The 23,188-nt window shown below is 40.3% G+C and overlaps 1 protein-coding gene across 5 annotated transcripts in view; it reads left to right on the forward strand.

The window, feature by feature from the left end:
* Positions 1-23,188, forward strand: part of tcf25 (TCF25 ribosome quality control complex subunit) — a 189,558-nt gene that overhangs the window by 49,523 nt on the left and 116,847 nt on the right. For 4 of the 5 annotated variants that reach the window (XM_077248130.1, XM_077248132.1, XM_077248131.1 and 1 more), the window contains exons 6-8: positions 4,319-4,401; positions 18,685-18,815; positions 18,934-19,033. In XM_077248130.1, coding sequence (XP_077104245.1) covers positions 4,319-4,401; positions 18,685-18,815; positions 18,934-19,033 — 314 coding nt within the window. The remainder of the gene's footprint in view (positions 1-4,318; positions 4,402-18,684; positions 18,816-18,933; positions 19,034-23,188) is intronic. The other variant, XM_077248133.1, reaches the window with a different exon arrangement.

The raw sequence follows: 23,188 nt of genomic DNA on the forward strand, positions 1-23,188 counted from the left end.
TTATGATTTTTGGACAAACCATTCAGAAGTTATAAGCAAAAATAACCATTTTCTGTGTCTCCGGACGAGTAGGGGGCGCTGCGCCGAAACGCAGCATGTAGCCTCAGGTCATGCTTGTGATGACATGTACGAAGTTTGGTGATAATACGATAAAGTGTTGCGGAGATACAGGCTTACGTCTGTTTTTGCAAGCGCTTCGTAAATTTTTTTCGTGCGTTTATCGAAAACGGTTTGACGAATCAACTTGAATTCCATAACTTTTTGTCCCCACTGCCTGAAAATGATCTGGTGCAATTTTGGTGAAATTCGGACAAACCGTCTAGGACGAGTTCGAAAAAGTAGGTTTTTTGAACAATTCAAAATGGCGGCCATATTTTTATGACGGAAAATGACGTCATAGGGCGCTATCGAATTGTCATGAGCTCTAGAATCAGAGGAAAAAATAATTTTGTTGATAGGCCTTACGGTTCAAAAGTTATTAGCATAATAAAAGTGAAATTTTGGACAGGTGGTGGTGCTAGAGGCAATGAGTTAGAGACACCAAAATCGGTGCAATTACTGTTAGGACTGTCCTCTATCACAATGTCAAATCGGAACAACTTTCCCGGAAACAGTCCTATGGGCTGCCATAGACGCCCAGTCGGAAGAATAATAATAAGAAGAACCGGAACAGATACAATAGGTGCCTCCGCACCTTCGGTGCTTGCCCCCTAATAATAAGAACCGGAACAGATACAATAGGTGCCTGGCCCCTAATAACAACCGGAACAGATACAATTGGTGCCTCTGCACCTTCGGTGCTTGGCCCCAGACCCGTCGCTATGGGCGGGCCATAGGGGGCCGGGCCCGCCCCCAAAAATGCTTGTGCCCCCCCACTTGAGGCACAGATAATTTAATTTTAATTTAATTTTAATATTATCATAGCTGCTAATTTTGTGTTGCATTAATGTTGCATTCTTTATCATTAAAATATTAAAAATACAAAGAAACAATGGTGTGATTTAGTTTGATTGATAGGGAATCTACACTGCAACAGCCTATCACGGCCTTACAAAAGAACGTTAGGCTACGTACGTAACGTACAACTAAGCCGCTCAACAGTTACCGCGCATTTTTGAAAGCTGTTTCAAAACGAGTTTTTCGACGGCTTACTCGCTTCAGTTCTTTCCGAGGGGAATGATACTTTGAGGAGGTTCTGCTCGGAGAAACGCTTCCTCCCGCTGTACTGGGACTGGAGAGAGGACAGCGCTGCCTCCACTCAAAGTATCTGTGCGAGTGTATTTGCGTGCGCGTGTGTGTGTGTGTGTGTGTGTGTGTCATTTGCGTAGCTACGGGTGGGCCTGGATGGGCCTGGGCTCACCCCCATGTCAGTCAGGCCCATCCAGTCAGTGGCCTCACAAAGTAGCCGGAGGGAATTCTTTTACGATTATCACAATTATTGACCTATAAAAATAAATCTCAATGTTTCTAGATTCTTGTTTGGTTGTCATGGTGATGACGAAATGCCCGCGTAGCGCATTTCGCAGTCAGATTGCGAACAGCCCATCCCCCCTTCACAACGACGAGCATTTTCACAGAGGGACACTGAAGTTTAGCTAAGTATAAACTAAAATGAAACAGAGCAATTTACTAAGCAACTTGCTCTCATTTGAAAGAGAATTGACTGAATCGTTGGACTATAACGAAATCATTGCAGTGTTCAACTCTAAGCCCCGTCGTCTCCTGTTATAAGCTAGTCATCAAAAGTAAGCCAATCTACGTTTACTATGTAGTTGCCCAGTCAATGTTGTTTATTTAACGTAGCTTATGTGGCCGCTGAGCCAGACTATGACCAAGCATTGTTTTTACACACTGTCCACTACTGTCCTGCTGATTTGATGATGGTGTTGTTTTGTATCTGTCAGATGCGCGCGTGTGTGTAGTGTGGCCGCACGCAGTGGAAATGCTGTTTTTATCGTTATGTTCTTAACATTGCTTATGATGACTTACATGCTTGTGCTCTGATTAGGGGTGGGAATCTCTAGGCACCTCACGATTCGATTACGATTCAGAGGCCTGCGATTCGATTCTAAAGCGATTATCGATTATCTGAATCTTTTGTGTGTGTGTGTGTGTGAATATAAATACTTTGCTTTAAAAGTACAAAGTAATGACCCATAAAGAATTAACGTACAATATATTTTATTAACATTGCAAAGAACCAACAGGAAAATAAATGTGTGCCTGAACAAGCAGCATACTTGTAGTAAATTAATAATATAACAACAACAGGTGTTCTGACGATTCATGCTACCCATCGAGATGTGCTACTTACTGGTGCATGTGCAGACTCATTTTTCTTCTGCTTACCACGCCCATAAATCTATGCATCCTTGCTGTGGAGACTTGTAGGAAACTTTGACAGGTCAAATATGAATATTTGATGATAATTTTTACTTTTCACACCGTTTTAAAAATAAAAACAGTACATTATACTGTACTCTTAACTTCGAATTTTATTATAATTTTGTTTCATATAAAAATATCATTTTTACTTGTTATATCAAATGTGATAATTGCTAGTTCATTTAAAATATCAAAATATGCTCCCCATACACTTACCCTGATTAAAATGAAATAAACAATGTTATAATATTGTGAGATTTACACCATTATGGAAACAATAGAGAATGAATCAACATTATCTGTGATCGATTCGCGTTTGGGTAGCATTTTTCGACAAGGCAGCAGAAATCGTCTGAACACCGGTAAAGCCCAGAGCCATAGAGAGAAACGGCTCTGGTACAGCCGAGTGTTTTTCCTCCTCTGGGTGGAAACGTGTCATATGGCTTCTCATATTTGTCGTGTTGCCGAAATATTTTAGTTTTATTCTACAAAGCTTACAACTAGTGTGGCTCTTGTCCAGCTCCTTTCCCCCTTCAACTTCATAGAAGCCAAAATATTTCCACACGTCAGCTTTTAACGAGGAGGGTGTTTGGATTTCGCGCTCAGCCATCGCGTCTCTGTTATGTGCGCACGCCACAGACAGACGGTCTTGGCACTGCACTTCCGCGCTTCAGAGTTCCGTCTTTTGCGTTCCGTCAATATTACGTCATTATAAATAGGCTACATATCTAAAAAAATATATATATTTTTTTTTTGAAAATCGATTTTTGACATTTTTGAATCGATTCAGAATCGTCCACGTCCCCATCGCGATGCATCTAAGAATCGATTTTTTCACCCACCCCTAGCTCTGATTAAACTGTGGTGTATTCAAGGAGCTGTAGTTGTGTTGGCCTATTTTGATCACAGATGCATTTTAGGCTGTGCCCACCTGATTTTCTCTGGGCCCACCTACATTGAGATTCCTGGCTACGCTAGTGTGTGTGTGTGAGTGTGTGTGTGTGTGTGTGTGTGTGTATGTGTGTCATGGCAATGCATATCCCTCTGTTGACTGCTTTAAAATGCAATGTTTGAGAGATGTTTCTGGTGTTACATCTAATATGTTGTATAGTCAAGTGTTTTATGGATATTTGTAACATTGCTTCTGTGTAATGTGGTGTAGGCAAGGCTACCTGGTCATATTGCTGTTGGTTATATGTTTAACGTGATGATTACGTGCTGCGCGACTAGAGTTGATTATTATAAATATACATACTGTAGGCTAATAATAATTGTGCCCCCCCATACATTTCATATGCCCCCCTTAAGACTGAGGTCTGGCGACGAGTCTGCTTGGCCCCTACTAAGAACCGGAACCGATACAATAGGTGCCTCCGCACCTTCGGTGCTTGGCTCCTAATAACTATATCGTGAAATATATCATTACCGTGAAATAAAGTTAGTCACACCTTGAAACAGAAATTTGGTCATACTGCCCACCCCTACCGTGATAAAAGCTCAATCAATTAATCGCAGCATGAAAATTTTATACCGGCACATGCCTACCGACAGCAGAACCATTTTTTTTTTTTTACTATTTTGGGAGGAGATTTTTTTTTAAATACAGTATGTGCTTTGAACAACCAGATCTATTTTCACTTGGCCGAGTCGCATAGTTTGAATTGGTTTAAGTGATTGGATGCAATATATCTCGAATACGTTTTGAAGAACATTTACAACCAAGTATTTTCGCATGACGTGACCAAGTGTGGAAAGTCCCTCGCCATTGTGTAGATGTCTGCATCATCCACTACTTCGAATATTGCAAAATGAACAAATGGATCTGATCTCATCTCTTGCATCATAGTAAGTCCTGGAGATTTGTGTTATGTGCACAAAGCCTGAGAATTATACTACTGAATGTTTTCTTTTTTTTGTTTGTGTCCACATTCAGATCGAAACAGAGACAGAGGCAGTTTCATCGTTGCTCGTGGATGACTGTTTATAAAGACACTTGGCCCCGCTTCAGTCGACCAGGTCAGACTTTAACCTGTTAAGCTGCAAGCCCACTTTTGAAAAATCCCCAGAAATGACATACCCAAACTGAAGCAGATACAGTTCATGAACCCTTTGCACTAAATGCACAAGTATGATCTCATTTGAAAGCTGACACCTGGTAGTTTATTGTAAATATAGAATTAATTATTGTCATAATGATTTTTTTTAAATAGCTTCAAAGTTTTGTAAAGTTATTAGAAATTTATTTTTATGAAACATCTTCATGAAAATAAAATTTAAGTTGGCCCTGGAGCAATCTAGAAATACACTGCAGCTAAAGCCATATGTGTGACCATTTTATATTTAAAATCTGAAAATGATAAGTCTAAAAATCTGTATTTAGTTAAATGTTTTTCAAGATCATGTCAAATTACTTTATTTTGATTAGACTCTAAAATGCAAACTGATGTTTAGTCATCTTCTGAGTCATCTATTCAGTCTATTGTCTCTATTATTTTGTGGTGCAAACGAGCCCCATTCAGTGTCAGTCTCCCCCTGCACACATTTACACCTCTCCAGACTGGTTATGGCTCTAAATATGCATTTCTTTTGTCTGCATTATAGCTACTAACGACTGGCTATTCACAGGCTATTCATAGGGTTTCAAACCCTAATTTCTTTTATCAAAGTTCTCACTAAATATTTGAAACTGGTATCAAATGCACTGAAACATTTCAGTAAGCATTCCTATTTAGAAAACAATCATAAAACAATAACTGCTGGTGGCAGGTGCACCTGGGCTAGCTAGCATGTTAGCTTAGCACACCATCAATAAACGACCATTTATGAGATTAAAACCATGTTTGTTCTCCAAACTTACTTTATAATGCAAGTCGAGTGTTTTAAATAATCTTCTATGATCTAATTTGGCTTCAGATAAAAAAAAAAATCCGACAGTAAATGTATTATTTATAGTGTTCTGCACGATGATGAAATCTATATAGATTAGCATTACATTATAAATATAATCTATTATTATAAAATACCTGGCATTGCTTGAAGAACACAGGTAACTCAAATATCATTGCAATCATGTTTTTTGTCTTTAAAATATCTTTATCTGCATGTTACAGCGATCTCTGTCAGCTACTTTTTTTTATCAGAGTCGTCCTGGAATGTCACATGACTATGGGTCTTCTTCATGATCCATATATGGACTATTATTGTGCATATAGCGCCCTCAGGCTATTGGTATGAATTGAAAACACAGCACATCTCAGTAAGAAGCGATCATAATGATTACATAGACGCATTTGGGTATAAATTCAATAAATACTATAGAAAATATAGAAATATGTCTATAGAAAATGTGAATCTATGAGAATATATCAATATTTCTCCAAATCTGCACATTTTTGAGCTAAAGCCCTGAGGGACGTTGTTTTGTGAATCGCTGTCATGACGACAGCACGGGGTGTTTTTTATGAGTGGACCAGCTGACGCTCATAATTCGCTCGTTGCACGTGGCCGCCATGTTGGATTTCCGATCAACGAGTGTGCGGTTGGACACTTCCGGTCTGGCTTTACGCCGGTGCAGGGAGCCGGAGAAAACCGAAAATTATCTCTTATAGTTGTTTATAGAATTAATTATATCACTTAAAATACTACTAATATATATATATATATATACAGGGGCGGCGCCAGATAATTTTTAACGCAGGTGCTGAGGGGGTGCTAGATCATTGACGGGGAGTTGCGCATATATATATATATATATATATATATATATATATATATATATATATTAGGCTACACACACACACAATTATTTAAATGAGCAAAATGTATGATGAGATGTGCTCCAGTTCACGTGCAATGCAATCGCACCAGCGCCTCCATATCATGATCATATTGTCTGCTATATTTGCTTATTTATTATATCCAGGCAATTGGTTGATGAAAAAATGATTAAAATTAAGATACAATTTATACAAAACAAAATTCACTTTAAAGAAAGGGTTTCTACAAAACTAAACTTAATTTAGTGGTCAAAATCATGTCTGACCCATCATAGCCTATCTTCCGATATATTGCGAATCTTACTCATGCTGTTCAATTTCCATAATCAGCATAGATATAAAAAAAATTACATTCTAATATTTTAACAAAAATGAAACTAAATGCACTTATTTAATGGCACAATAGTGGGCCTACATACTCTCTAAATATTGAAATTAACATTAATAATGCTGTAGAAGAGCAGTTTATTAATAGTAATTGTTAACTAATCTAATTAAGTTACCGATTTTTTTATACACCGATTCAGAGGTCTCGTGAGTTCAGTGTTGGACAGGTCAGTTGTTTTAACTATTCATTAAGGTGAATGGTTAAAATGAGTCGTTCGCGTATCGGACGTGTCATAGTGGACGTCCAGCCTACGGCACGCTTGTGTGATTATCTCGGCAGTTTAGGACATCCCTCAAGATTTGCGTCAATACAGAAAATATTTAATCACTGGATAGGTTTTTTGGTTTAGTGAAATGTGGTTTATGTCAGCTGAATGGGCGGAACGCTTTTTAGAGAAGATAGGGCAACGTGTTTTTTTAGCACAATTCACACACCGCGGTAATTCAGGAGAAAAAAAATCTCCAAATGCTCCACGTGAAACTGCGGTCTTCCGAACTTTTACTATCGTGTCAATTGATTTTGATTAATATGCGCGAAGGAGAGAAAGCAACACATCGCTCCTGTTGTTTGAAGAGTGCGCGCGCGCGGCCGTTGCGTTCTCTCTCTCTCTCTCTCTGCTCGTGTGCGCCCAGTCAAGCGCAGAAGTCATTCTATTCTACATCACTCACCGATCAAAAAAGGCTTTGGCGGGACACAAATTTGCTTTGGCAACCGCCAAAAAAAATTCAATGCAGGAAAACCCCTGTTATTATGTAGAAATAAGGAGATATTATATTGAAATAACGACTTGATATCTCGATATAACAAGATAAGTTTTCTTTTTTCTTCACCATGCGGCTTCCATAGAATACAGCCTGAATATAATTGATTCCAGACATTATGTTTGGGGGTGCTATCGGGGTGCTTTGGTCTTTCTTGGGGGTGCTGAAGCACCTGCTAGCCCCTCCCTAGCGCCGCCCATGTATGTATATGTATATGTATATATATATATATATATATATATATATATATATATATATATATATATATATTACTATCACACGAGCAAATGGCAATTAAATGCACGGATGCATAGTCAGATTAATTAATGAAATACAACTGTTCACGAACAGAAGATTGTCTTAACTCATGCTGCACGCAATTTTTAGGATTCAAGAGAGGCGACTTGCCTTTCAGAGGGTGACAGCCACAGCACTTCATTGTTGTGTGTCGTTACGTTTCGTCACGTTACAACAAAGTCAGTTTTCATGCATTCCCCGTTGCCGCTGCAGTACGGGCAGAAGATCCGGAGGGATGACTTAATCAACCAGACCCAAAACACCCGGGTCTGTAGTCGGCATTACTTTATTTGGTAACATTATTATTGCTAACTGTTTGTGTTTTAGTATGTAATTTAAATGCATATCATTTTCAGTGTATTTCACCTATGCGTTCTATGTTATTACTGCATTTATTTTGTGCAAGTGAGATAAAGAGCATCTGTTTCATTAATCATTATCTGTCTGGTGTTTATAATACAGCATTTTACTACGTGTAAAATATACACAAACTTAGCAATATTAAATTGTTTGTGTTAACTACAGTTAAAAAATTTAATTAATCGCAATTATTAAGATTTTTTTGCACCGTTGTTTTTATCTATAAATATAATTGATGCAAAGAAAGCATGCATGTAAAATATGTGATGATAATACTGAGCGAGTAATTGATGCAAGTAAGTGAAAATGTATGCGCAGAATTGAGAAAATAGTATTTATAGAGAAATTGTAGCCTATCACAGGGCAAACGTGTGAATGTTCACGCGGTATTTTATGCAAACAACTCTAATCGTAGTTGTAACTCTATATTGACAGTAGGCATAATTCTCATTGCGTGCAGCATGAGTCCAAGACAATCTTCTCTTCGTGAACAGTTGTATTTCATTCATTAATCTGACTATGCATCCGTGTATTTAATTGCCATTTGCTCGTGTGATAGTAATACATATCTTAGTAGTATTTTAAGTGATATAATTTATTCTATAAACAACTATAATAGATCATTTTCGTTTTCTCCGGCTCCCTGCACCGGCGTAAAGCGAGACCGGAAGTGTCCAACCGCACACTCGCTGATCAGAAATCCAACATGGCGGCCACGTGCAACTAGCCTATTCATATTAAAGGTATCGACTCATTTTTTAATTTCATAACTCCTGACACAAATTAAGACATAACTATAAGTTTCTCAGAATACAATAGTGGTCAAATACTGAATCTTGAGTCATATATATTTTTAATGATGTATAGCTTGTCAAGGTATAACATTAAATCTGATAGTAAATTTGAACTAAATAAAAAAAAAAACGCTTCAGTGCGCCGACGCACTGGCGAAGGTTAAGAGGTTTTTAACCAATTTATCTAATTTTCCCAGAATGTCTGTTCAGTAAACCGAAGTACCACCCAGAGTATAATTTTGTAGGATTTGTGCAGGGCTGGCCTTTGGGTTTGTGGGACCCCAGGCAAGAGCCTGAAAATGGGCCCCACCAATATTGGCATATTATTTAAACTATATAACCACTACAAACATGACAAATACACTGAGATCAAATCACTAACAATAAGTACACTGTAGGTTGTTGACAAATAACATGCCTGTAAATTTTCTTTTTTTAAACGTCGTTAAAATCTATGTGAATGAAATGGAATATGCTTTATGTATAAGGAACAGTGTATTTTTTGTGTTTTTAGCAATGACTGGTGACCTGTGTGGTTAAAAAGACTGTTTGAAGCTGTTTTAATGCAACTGTTCTTTCTTGTACAGTGGCAGCGGCAACGCCAACACAGATTTAAATGTTTCACTGTGATCGTACTTGTTAAAGGTTTAATAGACATAGGCTGAACCATTGTATTTTAGGAAGAAGATCTCTGCCAGGTTGTTGTTGAAAATAAGAATTCATTCTTAATTGACCTGCCTGTTTAAACAAAGGGTAAATAAAATTGGATGGGTGTTTAAATTGACATTGCAATCTTTTAACCATTAATTGTGAAGCTCTGTTTCAGTATTTTTAATCACTTGTAAGCTTTTATCAGTTCACCTAAATAGTCATAGCTGCATCTTTTTATACTGTTGCTGTATTTGTCACGTAGTGAGGAATTTATTTGGGTCACACTTTAGATTAGGGACCAATTCTCCCTATTAAAGGGATAGTTCGTCCAAAAATGAAAATTCTGTCAGTAATTACTCTCCCTCATGTTGTTCCAATCCCGTAAGACCTTCGTTCATTTTCGGAACACAAATTAAGATATTTTTGATTAAATCTGAGAGCTGGATCACTCCTCCATAGGCTTCTTAAAGGATTGAAACTTGTTCCCCAAAAAGTTATTAAAGACATCGTTAAAATAGTCCAAGTGACTACAGTGGCTCAATCTTAAGTTTATCAAGCGACGAGTACTTTTTGTGCGCAAAAAAAACAAAAATAACGACTTTATTTCAGCTATTAATTTCCTTCTCTGTAGGCCTCGAGTGATTTCACTAGTGTAATAGCGCAGTGCTTCTGTGTTGTACGTCACACGACCAGTGTCGGCCAATTGTGAGCCTACATGTGACTTAGCACTACGCTATCGCACTAAGTTAACTGACTAGAGGCCCACAGAGAAGGAAATGAATAGTTGAATTAAAGTCGTTATTTTTGTTTTCTCGTATTCTCGTCGCTTGATAAACTTAAAGGCGGGGTAGGTAAGTCTGAGAAACTATCAGAAAACAGCTGGATTTTGAAAGTATCCAACAGAGAAACTCCCACCCCCTTCCTTCTGAGCTCATTCCTAAGCCACGCCCCCAAAACACTTGAACGCGCAATGCCAACCACTCAGCTGGAGGACGTGTTTACCAGTGCGGAGAGGAGCGCAGTGCGATGGAGTGACATGTCAGAATCACAGGTAATAAAATACCTTATTGACTGCTCTTTCTCTGCCATAATTGTGAGACTTCGTGGCTTGCGGTCGGTACGCGCCTCTCCTCTTCCGAAATGAGCGAGTCAACCGAGTGCGCGCATGTGGGCAGCTCCTGTTGCAGAAGGGCTGGTAGCCATACCAACGAGGGAGAGTGACAGTCGCCCAGTCAATCAGAGCACTCGGTCCGAATGGAATAATGAGCTGTGTTTATTGCAGCTCTGAGCGGACTACAGACACTCTATTTTTATAAACTCCTTTTCAGAGTACCTACATTTTTGATATGTATTGGTATATAAAGACAGTTTAAACAAATTTGGCAAAAAGTGTTTTAGAAACACATTGGCTACCCTACCTTTTAGATTGAGCCACTGTAGTCACTTGGACTATTTTAACGATGTCTTGAATAACTTTTCGGGGCTGGTAAGTTTCAATCCCTTAGAAGCCTATGGAGGAGTGACCCAGCTCTCAGATTTCATCAAAAATATCTTAATTTGTGTTCCGAAGATGAACGAAGGTCTTACGGGGTTGGAACAACATTAGGGGGAGTAATTACTGACAGAATTTTCATTTTAGGGTGAACTATCCCTTTAACTATGACTTTTGCCTCAATGAACTCATAATTACTCCTTATAGTTAGTAAGCTAGTTGTTAAAGGCCCTTATTATGGATTTTTGAAAATTACCTTTCAATGTAGTGTGTAACATAGCTCTAAGTGAATGAAAACATCCTGCAAAGTTTTAAATCTGAAAGTGCACCGTATAAAGTTATTGTCTTTTAAAAGTAAGAGTCGACTCTGAGTCAATGAAATTAATTGTTTTTCAAACAAGTCATAAGCCGTTTCGTTGTGACGTCAAGACGAAACACTAACATATTACCCGCCCACTTATTGCACACGCAGACACCAGGGAAAGCTTCAACCTCATGTCAAGAAGACACTGTGCTCTACAATGTGAAGGTAAAGTCTGTTTTTTTGACTGCCCAAGGACGAGCATGTGATGAATCAATGGTTGATGATGGTTAACCCTCTGGGGTCGGCAAACGCGCCGGTGCGTTTTGCTAAATTTTTTTCACATAGCAGCAAAATAGACTTAAAATACTCTGTCATTTTTGGTCGGACAGACTTAAGTCGGAGACTTGTAGTCTCCTGATGTCTGATTTGGTAGCTGAACCAAACCAGACAGTGATGGAAGCGCACAAGACAGACTCAATGACGGCTGAGTAGAACTGAATCAGCAGATCCTGTGGCAGGTTGAACTTCCTCAGCTGGCGAAGGAAGTACAGTCTCTGCTGGGCCTTTTTCACAGTGGAGTCAATGTGATTGTCCCACTTCAGGTCCTGAGAGATGATAGTGCCCAGGAACCTGAATGACTCCACTGCTTCCACAGTGCTGTTCATGATGGTGAGTGGGGGGAGTGCTGAGCTGTTCCTCCTGAAGTCCACGATCATCTCCACTGTTTTGAGCGTGTTCAGCTCAAGGTTGTTATAACTGCACCAGGCAGCCAGCTGTTCAACCTCCAGTCTGTAAGCAGACTCGTCACTGTTTCGGATGAGACCGATGACAGTGGTGTCGTCTGCAAATTTCAGGAGCTTGACAGTGGGGTCTTTAGAAGTGCAGTCATTAGTGTACAGGGAGAAGAGCAGTGGGGAGAGAACGCACCCTTGGGGAGCACCAGTGCTGATTGTGAGTGTCTTGGATGTGTGTTTCCCCAGTCTCACTCGCTGCTGCCGGTCCGTCAGGAAGCTGGTGATCCACTGACAGATCGAGGATGGTATGGAGAGCTGGGTCAGTTTGGCTGTGAGAAGACCAGGCATGATGGTATTGAAGGCCGAACTGAAGTCCACAAAGAGGATCCTTGCATAAGTCCCTGGTCTGTCGAGATGTTGCAGGATATAATGCAGTCCCATGTTGACTGCATCATCCACAGACCTGTTTGCTCTGTAAGCAAACTGAAAGGGATCCAGCAAGGGTCCAGTGATGTCCTTCAGGTGGGCCAGCACCAGTCTTTCAAACGACTTCATGACCACAGACGTGAGAGCGACAGGTCTGTAGTCATTAAGTCCAGTGATTTTGGGTTTTTTGGGGACAGGAATGATAGTGGAGCGTTTGAAGCAGCAGGGAACTTCACACTGCTCCAATGATCTGTTGAAGATCTGCGTGAAGACCGGGGCCAGTTGGTCAGCGCAGGCTTTTAAACAAGCAGATGAGATGCCGTCTGGGCCTGAGGCTTTCCTAGTCTTCTGTTTTTTGAAGACTCGGCTCACGTCCTCCACACAGAAAACTTTAGCTCAGGTTGGATGGCAGGAGGGGGGAGTGATAATTGGAGAACAGGAGGTGATGCTGAATGTGTGAAGTGCAGATCAGACCGGGTGTGTGGTGTGAATGAGGGCTTTTCAAACCGGCAGTAAAATGAATTTAAATCGTCAGCCAGGTGTTGATTGTCCACAGATCGAGGGGATGGTGACTTGTAGTTGGTAATGTTCCTCAGGCCATTCCAGACTGATGATGGGTCGTTGGATGAAAACTGGTTTTTCAGTTTATCAGAGTAGTTCCTTTTAGCAACTCTGATCTCCTTTGTCAATCTGTTTCTGGCCTGGTTATACAAGATTTTATCCCCACTTCTGTAAGCATCCTCTTTGGCATGACGAAGGTGTTTGAGTTTCCCAGTAAACCATGGTTTATCATTAGTGAATGATAAGAATGTCCTGGTAGGAATGCATGTATCCTCACAGAAACTTATATATGATGTTACAGTATCTGTGAGCTCATCCAGATCATTGGTAGCAGCTTCAAAAACAGTCCAATCAGTGCAATCAAAGCAGGCCTGTAGATTCTGCTCTGCTTCATTAGTCCATCTTTTTACAGTCCTTATTCCAGGTTTAGCTGATTTCAGTTTCTGCCTGTAGGTCGGAATAAGATGAACCAAACAGTGATCAGAGAGCCCCAAAGCTGCCCGTGGGACGGAGTGATATGCATTTCTTATTGTGGTGTAACAGTGGTCCAGTATATTACTGTCTCTGGTGGGACATGTAACGTGCTGTCTGTATTTTGGTAGTTCACGGGAAAGATTTGCTTTGTTAAAATCCCCAAGAATGATTAAAAGAGAGTCTGGGTACCTTTGTTCCGTTTCAGATATTTGTTCAGCCAGCTGTTGTAGCGCCGCGCTCACGCACGCGTCTGGAGGGATGTAAACATTCACGAGAATGAAAGAGGAAAATTCCCGAGGCGAGTAGCGCCGCGCTCACGCACGCGTCTGGAGGGATGTAAACATTCACGAGAATGAAAGAGGAAAATTCCCGAAAATTCCCGAGGCGAGTAGAAGGGTTTACAGTTTATGAAATGTGCCTCTAAATTAGGAGAGCACATCTTCTTCAGTGTTGTTACATCTGAACACCAACTTTCGTTAATGTAGAAACACAATCCACCACCTCTCGTTTTCCCCGTTAGCTCCGCGATGCGATCCGCTCGGAACAGCTGGAAGCCCGGCAGATGTATTGCGTTGTCCGGTATGGCTTCACTCAGCCAGGTTTCAGTGAAGCACAAAGCAGCAGAGTTTAAAAAATCCTTGTTAGTGTGGGTGAGGAGAAGAAGTTCATCCGTTTTGTTAGGAAGGGATCGGAGATTCGCGAGATGAATGCTGGGGAGTGCAGTGCGCAGGCCGCGCTCGCGGAGTTTAACCAGCGCGCCGGCTCGCTTCCCGCGTTTGCGTCTGAACGCGCGTTTGAACAACAACACTGCCCCTCCGACGAGAATGTCCAGCAAAACGTCCGAATAATCAAAAACTGTAGAAAAGGTTTCTGGTGTGTGTTTCCTAATGTCCAGTAGTTCGTCTTTGGTGAAACTGATAGGAAAAGAATGACTAAACGCAGAACAAACGAACAAAAACAACACAATAGCTGGAGAGCTCCGCACCGAGGCAGCCATCCGCGGCGCCATCTTGGATCATGGCTTTTTAAAAAAAAAAAAAAATTTAAAAAAAATTTTAAAAAAATTTGCATTAAAAGAGGTAAATAAAATCTAAAATACCCAAACAAATCACAAAATAAATGCTTTAATTGATAGTTTTTATTTTCCTCTAAAAACAAAATCTACACACCTAAATAAAATTTAAAATACCCAAACAAATCACAAAATAAATGCTTAAATTGATAGTTTTTAATTTTATCGAAGATAGTCATGACATTTATTTAAAAAAAAAATTTGGGATCATACCTGAGACCTTCGTGCCCAAATTTGTCCACGAAGGACCAATTGAGTGCTGCTATACGAAGGACGCTTGAGGGTTAAAGTGAAAACCTAATATAGCCTACCTGCTGTCGTCTGTCTGTGTCGTTAATGTTCATCAAACAACAGAGGAAAAAAACTTAAAGCACTGCATCTATCAGTATCTTTGTTGTATTAATTTATCCCATTGTCATTTTCTTGGTTCTAATTTAATTACTGACTGTTTACTTGAGTATTTATTAATTGAGAACCTTTTACCTATAGGCAAGTATTTGTTTTGCTGTGGTTTGCTTATTCTATAGGATAAGATATTGCCCATCCAAAGTGATTATTTTGTTAAAGCTAGATATTACACAGTTAGACTAGCTAAAATAGCCTAACAATTTTGAAAAAATTAAATTTAATATACATGTATATGCTGTGTGTGTGTCTATCTATATCATATATTACTTCAGATTTGTGAAGACTTAGGCTATGTAATAAGGCTGTGCACCACACTCAATATCACCCTTTCCAAGCCTGAAAAAAAAGTCCATTGGTTGTTTTAAAAATTAAAATCTTCGGTATTTGGTAAGAGACAAAAATAAAATATATTAATGCTTTTTTTGTCCTTTGTGTCTTGTATGACTATTATGCATCTAACTTAACATATAATCGGATAAATGTTGTGTCCTAATTATAAATAAAACCATTTTTTTCTTTGGGTTCAAATTTCTAGAAATGGCAATGTCTTCGAGGTGGGATGCGGGCCTTCAACCAGTGTTGTAGTGGCCACATATGTAATAGGCCAAAGAGAACTACTGAGGATGCAGCTGCCATGAGGCCCAGTAGCTTTTGAAACATTTCTAGGGGGTGGTTGTCCCCAACTTGAGTGATGCTGCAAGTCTCTGAATTTTCAGGGAACGTTCTGGCAAAATCCAGGCCGGCATTTTGGGCCGAATCTGAAATATTGCCCCCAGGATTCTTTGGCTGGGGGACAGCGAGCTTTTGCTAGGTTGATCCTGAACCCCAGACTTTCCAAGTGGCTGAGGAGCAGAGATCTGTGCACACATAGTGCCACCTTCCAATTCACAATGCGTACTCCCATCCGCCTCTGGGGGAGAGGGCCGCATCCACGCATTTCGTGAAGGTGCGTGGAGCTAGGGTCAGTCCGATTGTAGGATTGTATATAATTAAGACATCACTTTGTATGTTTGACCACAGAACTGTCTGTGATGTGGGGCAATCTGGATATGAAAGTATGCAACCTTCAGTTCCACTGATAAAAAACAATCCCCTGGGTAAATCTGTGAGAGAATTAATTTCAAAGTTAGCTTTCTGAATGGCCGTCCTAACAGAGCGCGGTTCAGACATCTCAAATCGAGGGTGGGCCTGAGGCTGCCTTCCTCCTTTGGAACAAGGATGTAGCGGCTGTTGTGAATTGTTTTTATATACTCAGAATGTCTCATTCCCATCAGGATTTCACAGAGTAATGTCAGGTTTGATATGGTAGGCTAGTTATTAAATGTGGTTAAATTCTTCTGACATGACAGGAAAGCCAAACATGTTGGATCCAGAAATGTTGGATTGTGTCAGAAGACACCTGTTTTTTCTGGTATCTAAAACATTCCCGTTACTAGCGTAACCTTGGTTCCCTGAGATAATGGGAACAAATATTGCATCAGTTTTTTATATGCTTATGTGGAAAACTCTGTTTTTCTCTGAATACCGAAGCCTGATTGGTTCACGTCTGTGCACCTGCACAGACAAAAGGCTTTTCAACCTGCCAAAATTGGCGTGGCCGACTGCCTATTTAAGTCATTCTAAAAGACATTTTAGTCTGATTTTTTCGACTGAGGAGAGTCAGCGTCGCATTGGTACAGTAGCACGGCAAGCTATACAATGTTCCTTCCTGTTATCGAGTATCCCGTTATCAAGTTTCAATATGGTTCACTCACTTTGCATCAGTGTCTTTTGACACTTATGGGGAACGCACTGCAAGGCCATCCTGTGACTCCGTAGCCTGTGCTGCTTGATGCCAAGGGCCCCATAGACCAACACTACTTTTGCGTCAACGAAGGGCAACGCCCTTTTTTCACCTCTGTAACCCCGTATCCCGTAGCTTCTTTAAATACCGCTCACGGTCCTCGGCCGGCAAAGAGAGTGTGTATGTTTGTGCCATTTTTGCTATCAAGAAACTTTGCTGATCTAGAGCGAGTTCTGTTCTCAGAGGAATCCGTTTGTTTTCCCCCAAAAATGGGCGTTACCCTTCGATGACGGAAAAGTAGCGTTGGTCTATGGCAGGCTACTTGAGAGATAGGAACTTAAAATATGTCAGAAAATACAGGCTCAGATCCGGAACCAGAACCCGTGGGGCATGACATCATTAGTAAAAACCCCAGAGAGTGGGGAGCGACTAAGCAGACAAAATCTGTGCTTGATGAGTAGGGACATCTAGGTTGTAGAATAGGGCGCTGCAAGTCCAAGGACTTGTAAGCTAGCGATATTGCATCCACTATCCAGTTGGATAGTCTCTTCTTCGTAACTGACAACCCCTTAGAGTGGCCTTCGAAGCATACAAACAGCTGATCTGACTGTTTGAACTGGCTAGAGCGCTCAATGTACACCACAAGGGCCCGAACCTGGCAAAGTGGGTGTGGTGTCTGGTCACCCTACGTAGAGGACATTGGGCCCAAACTTGAAGCCTCCACTGGAATAGCCTGCAGACCACCAACCCGCTTGACCAGCAGATGGGGTGGTCTTTTGCGAGAGAAGCCGAAGGTCGGCTATTGTAAGCGGGTCGAACGGAGGGCCACGAAGCCTCCTCAGGACAATGGACAGGTCCCAGGACGGGACAGTGTTGGGGCGAGACGGGTTTAAACTACTGGCCCCTCTGAGAAATCTGACCACCAGGTCGTATTTTCTAACTGACTGGCCAGCAATAGCAGTGTGGTACGCAGCGGTGTGTCCACCTTCCAACAGCTCTTGTAGGAATGCGAGAACATAAGTGATTTCACAAGAAAAGGGGTCTATATTACGAGCTGTACTAGCTGGAGAAAATGGACCATTTTTGCATTTTTGGACATAAAGGTGCCTGGTAGAAGAGATCGTGTTCATGACCTCCTGGGAAAGATGTGAATGGTCCCATCGAGTGGCCACAGGTTGGGGATGCCAGATTAACCCCTCCGCCTGTAAAAGAAGGTCCCTTTATTTTTTTATTTATTTTTTTTTATTGTTTTTTTTTAATTCATTGTATTATTATTATTATTATTAATATTATTTTATTTTAATTGTTTATTTACTATTATTGTAATTTTTTGAACATATGGTGTTAATTTGCATTGTTTGTAGTATTTATATTATTTGCATATTTGTAATATCTATATTATTTGCTGCAGTTGTACATTTGTAATGTTCTGTGCCATACATGTTAACCGCCTGTTAATTTAATCCAGTTGATTATCCCTAATTGGTAATTACAAAAAAAAAAGGTGAATATTTGTTTTAATGTGAGCACTGAAGAAAGAAATGTTGAAATGTCTGCTTGTGCTTGTCTAGCATTCTATTCACTTGCACTTTACAAATTATAAAATAAAATCTATTTTTGCTAGACTTTCTCTAGTCTGGACTGAATTCAGTGTGCGGTTAGCATTTTTCTTGTTTATTTTTTGTGTCTATGCACCTGAAGCAAAATTACTTATCTATTCGGAGCAGAACAATATCTTCTAGTATATCTGAACGTTAAATTCTCTCACCAATACTGATGTAGCTCTCTCCCCTATCGCTTTCTTTGATCTTGAAATAATCAGATTTTTGTCATTATTGTGCAGCCCTTTATTTAATTACAGATATTAAATGACCTGTGTGGTTCTAAGTTTACAATACAATTTATAATATTTTTGTGTATTTGGTTGTGAGCAGTGAATTGCAGTGGGCGTTTGAGAGAATTTTTGGTACTGTTAACATAATTTGTGTGAAATATAGCTGACTAGTTGTGTCTCTTAGGTATCTCCATGAGTCTAGTGGAGTCTAAAGATGGCATTCAGCACTTCACCTTTGAACATAATCGTGACTATCAGCAAGTCCAGTTCAAGTTTTTTGATGCGGTCGAGTCAATGGAGCCCAACAACATTGTGGTAATTTTATTCTAATATGCTATTAGCTGTGGACTGATTTGATTTCTTTAAAGCACACATGAGTGACCGATGCGTTACATTATGTATGTGACGCTCCGTTTCTCTTTTTTTCCTTCAGGTTCTCCTGCAACTCAACCCATATCATATTGATTCACTCCTGCAGCTGTCAGATGTATGTCGCATACAAGAAGATCAAGAGACAGCCAGAGATCTCATCGGTGAGAAAATTCACTGATGTGCTGAATATGAGTAGGGCTGTAGCTATCAATTATTTTAGTAACCGAGTATTCCACAGATTATTCCATCGATTAATCGGATAAAAAAATAGATCCAAGTTAACAACAGCCTTTAAAATGACTTAAAATACAAATATATAATAACAAGCAATAATATTGGGTTCAAATAAAGTATCAAAGCAAGTAATCATATGGGTTTTATTGAATAACACTTAAAATACACCATGTAAAATAAATGATATAAAATAATATACACATAACTTAACATGTACATTACTATAACAATGCCTGCAGAGGCGCCAAGGTGATAGTTGTTGTTGCACTACGGCATGATCAAATCCTTGTTTAATATTGGCCAAACAACATTTAATTCAAATGTGCACTTAACCTTTAATATTTGGTCACTTCTGTACGATAGAAATGCGACAGCCACTGTAATTTCTTGAACATGTGCACATCAAAACATGCAAACTCAGAGCGAGTGTTTAATCTTTTATTTTGAGATCGCAATGAGCAACAATTTGCATATTTAGAAACAAATGTGTTATCCTGTGCTGGTGTAGATTTACAAATGGGATACGTTATCTTGTGAAATGGCACACACTGCATTCCCAGATGAACTTTATAAGCAACACAAACTTACAGCATGCAGAGTGGAGTTTGAGAAACGGAGATGCTCCACACATATGATAACAGTGCAACTATGAAACACAAACTGCGTCCGACTTTTTGCGTTCCCAAGTGCATGGCTCCGTCCACCGGCCCCTCAATACAGTGAACTCGTCCTATAAGCCTTTTCTGAATCATTAGATGTTTATTGGCAAACTTCAGACGGGCTTCTACATGTGCCGCCTTGAGCAGGGGGACCTCGCGGGTGCTGCAGGATTAATCCATTCCGGCGTAGTGTGTTACCAATGGTTTGTTTGGTGACTGTGGTCCCAACTGCCTTGAGATGATTAACAAGCTCCTCCCGTGTAGTTCTGGGCTGATCCCTCACCTTTCTCATGATCATGAGGCGAGATCTTTCATGGAACTACAGACCGAGGGCGATTGATTTTTAATTTTGTATTTCCATTTTTGAATAATCACACCAACAGTTTTCTCCTTCTCACCTAGCTTATTGCTGAAGGTCTTGTAGCCCATTCCAGTCTTGTGCAGGTCTACAATCTGGTCCCTGATGTTTGACAGCTCTTTGATATTGCCCATGGTGGAATGGAATGGAAGATACAGATTCTGTGGACAAGTGTCCACTGACATTGAGTACTTTCTTAAAGTGACAGGACTAATCTGTATCGGTTTGATCCATGTTGTTCTTCTGTCACATTTGCCCCATCTGTTTGGGTTAGAAAATCATGATATTGTACAGTTTGACATTTTTTTAAGTATCGTTATACCAGACAACCCTAGTTTGCAGCCTTGATTTAAGTCAATATGATATATAATACTTAATTCCTAATAAAAACCAGAGAATTTGCACTTTCCTGAAGCTCTTTAACTGTCATTGATCTTGTTCAAGTTATTCAATAGTTTTAAGTGAACATTGGTCAATAAAAGACATAACGAAATAAAATGCAGCTTCACAGTTTCATGAAATATGTTAGTTTAATGTTTCCTGCATTACTGCGTAATGCGCACATACAGAAATATATTTGTTTGGGTGGAGTCGGTGGAGGAGAGAGAACGAGCAAGAGGGAGATTTGAACTGAATAAAGACTGCAGAAATGGAGATGAGACACAATACAAAAGAGAAAAACTCAGAAGAAATTACTGGAAAACAAAGGGTTATGTCTGGGCAAGAGCTTTAGGACCCGTGTTAATATTAGAAAAGCTTTCCAGCGCTGGATTGAGCTAATCGGGAAGGCCTGAAAACAGACCAGGAAATTGCTTCTGTATATCCATGGACATCCACTCTTGGATTGCGTGTAACAGAGGCCAGTTAGTGAAAGTCGCGCTAACTACTGCTAGTGAATACGTTGTATAGTTTCATTGTTAGTGCACTGACTCGCTTGCAGGGGGATCGGGGTTCGAGACCGTCTCGGCTGTTAGAATTAGATTATGAGTTTTGGAGGCTGAGCAATGAAGGAGTGCGTTTGTTTGGGTTGATTTCAAATATGAACAAAGGCCAACAGCATATTTCAAAAACTACTGATCCCACCTTAAAGGGGATTTGAAGCAGTCAATCAAGTTTACATGATTAACAAGATGGATTTCCACTATAATCAACTTATATAAGAAACATGACAAATGTAAACATATAAAAGAAACACCGTTATATCTTTCGCGGCAAGAGCGCCGCCATTGTGCAGTATTATAACCTGTGACGTCACAGGGTTGGTTGGCTTTAAAGACTCTGGGATGAGTTCTGTAAAACGCAGTGAAAGACAGAGATAGAGAAAGATGGAGATAGTGAACGACAGAGATAGAGAAAGATGGAGATAGTGAACGACAGAGATAGCGAAAGGCAAAGATGGTGAAAGAGACAGTGAATGACAGAGATATTGAATGACAGAGATAATGAAAGACAAAGATAGCGAAAGACAGAGATAGCGAAAGACAGAGGTAAGTTAGTGGAAGAGACAGTGAAAGACAGGTAGCTTAGAGGAAGATGCAGACTGAGGAGCCACAGAACAGAAGACAAAAGGAAAACGTTGTTTTCATAACATGCTGTGTAACGTGATGTAAACAAACTACCACTTCCAACACGTCTACCTCCCAGCACAGCATGGTAAATGTGCGCGCCATGTTGATGCAGAATTGGCAACGCAATACATGGTCTATATCAGCCTCTTTACAGCAGATGGACTCTGACACGGTGGGCATCGCAGTACAACAGCCACACTGACATCAGGTAGCGTTGCCAACCCACTCTTCGCTCCAAACCACCACTGGCTGTTCGATATAGGGATGTACCACTGCTCGGTTCCCACGCCGTATCGGCTCAAATGCATACGCAATGGGACACACAGGCTCAACAGGTCTTTCAAGTTTGTCTTCCTCCATTTCAAATCAAGTGCGTATTCAGTCCGGTCCAGGAACGCTTCACTCTCTTCACTCACCAACGGAACCAACCAACCCCGTTACATAGGCTGTGACGTCACTCCAAAAATGCGACTCGCTAGCTAGATATCTAGCTAGAAATTACAAAAATAATTTCGTCATCTGTGGTTTTAACAACTTTTTAAAATAAAATTTTAGGCGAAGTGATTTTTCTAATATATCTAGCTACTACCAGTGCCAAAACATGGACGTTTCATTTTCCCTTTAAATCCATAGGCATTCTCTTAGCGGCTAATGCCTCTCTGTGAATGCAGCAATGTACGTGAGAGAGCAGCGGAGCCATGTCTCTGACTCGCTCACCACTCCACTGTGTCGACCCAGCATAGCACGAGCACCATCGGTGCTGAGTCCAATGCACTTTGTCCAGTTGATGTCATTGGAAATTATGAAATCGTTCAGAATGTCAAAAATAGCTTCCACAGATGCGTTTGAATGTTGAGGTCTGCAAAAAAGAAAGTTTTCCTCAATTTCTCCATCACAGTCATACCTAGGGAATGCTCCAAATTCACCATCACCCGCGATGTCTGTGGACTCATTTGAATTGCATAAAAACAACTCACTCAAACTCTGCAAATTAGCTGCTGCTGGATTCTCGGCCATATCATTAATTCGGCGCTTGACAGTGTTGTTTGATAAAGAAATCAAGTTAAGTTGCTTAACTGCATTGTTTCCCAGCATTATGCTAACCATCTGCTTTACCAGCTGGTCAAATTAAGGATTCATCTATGGTGTGGGGCTTTCCAGATGTAGCTATCAGTCTTTATCTCATACGATGCTGTCACTGTCTTTTCATTTTCCCCACCCGTCACACAGGTTGACTTGATCATTTTTTTACGATGCTGGTAATCTTTCAATTTATTTTCCAAAAATGATCGATGCTTGCTGGCAAACGACCCATGTTTTGTTTAGAGGTGATGACGTATCTTGCATGGTTTCAGTGCCTCATTAGCAAGGGTCTCTGAGCATAGCACACAGACAGGCGTTGGGTAGTCAGCAGGACCGTAAAGCGGCACACAGTTTGGGAAGCACTGCAATAAGAAAATTACTCTTACACATGAACTGTTGTTCAGCTCAATGCAC

The sequence above is a fragment of the Siphateles boraxobius genome, unplaced genomic scaffold (assembly GCF_051911475.1).
Source record: "Siphateles boraxobius isolate OS27281-9 unplaced genomic scaffold, OSU_SipBor_1 30, whole genome shotgun sequence".
NCBI classification, from domain to species: Eukaryota; Metazoa; Chordata; class Actinopteri; order Cypriniformes; family Leuciscidae; genus Siphateles; species Siphateles boraxobius.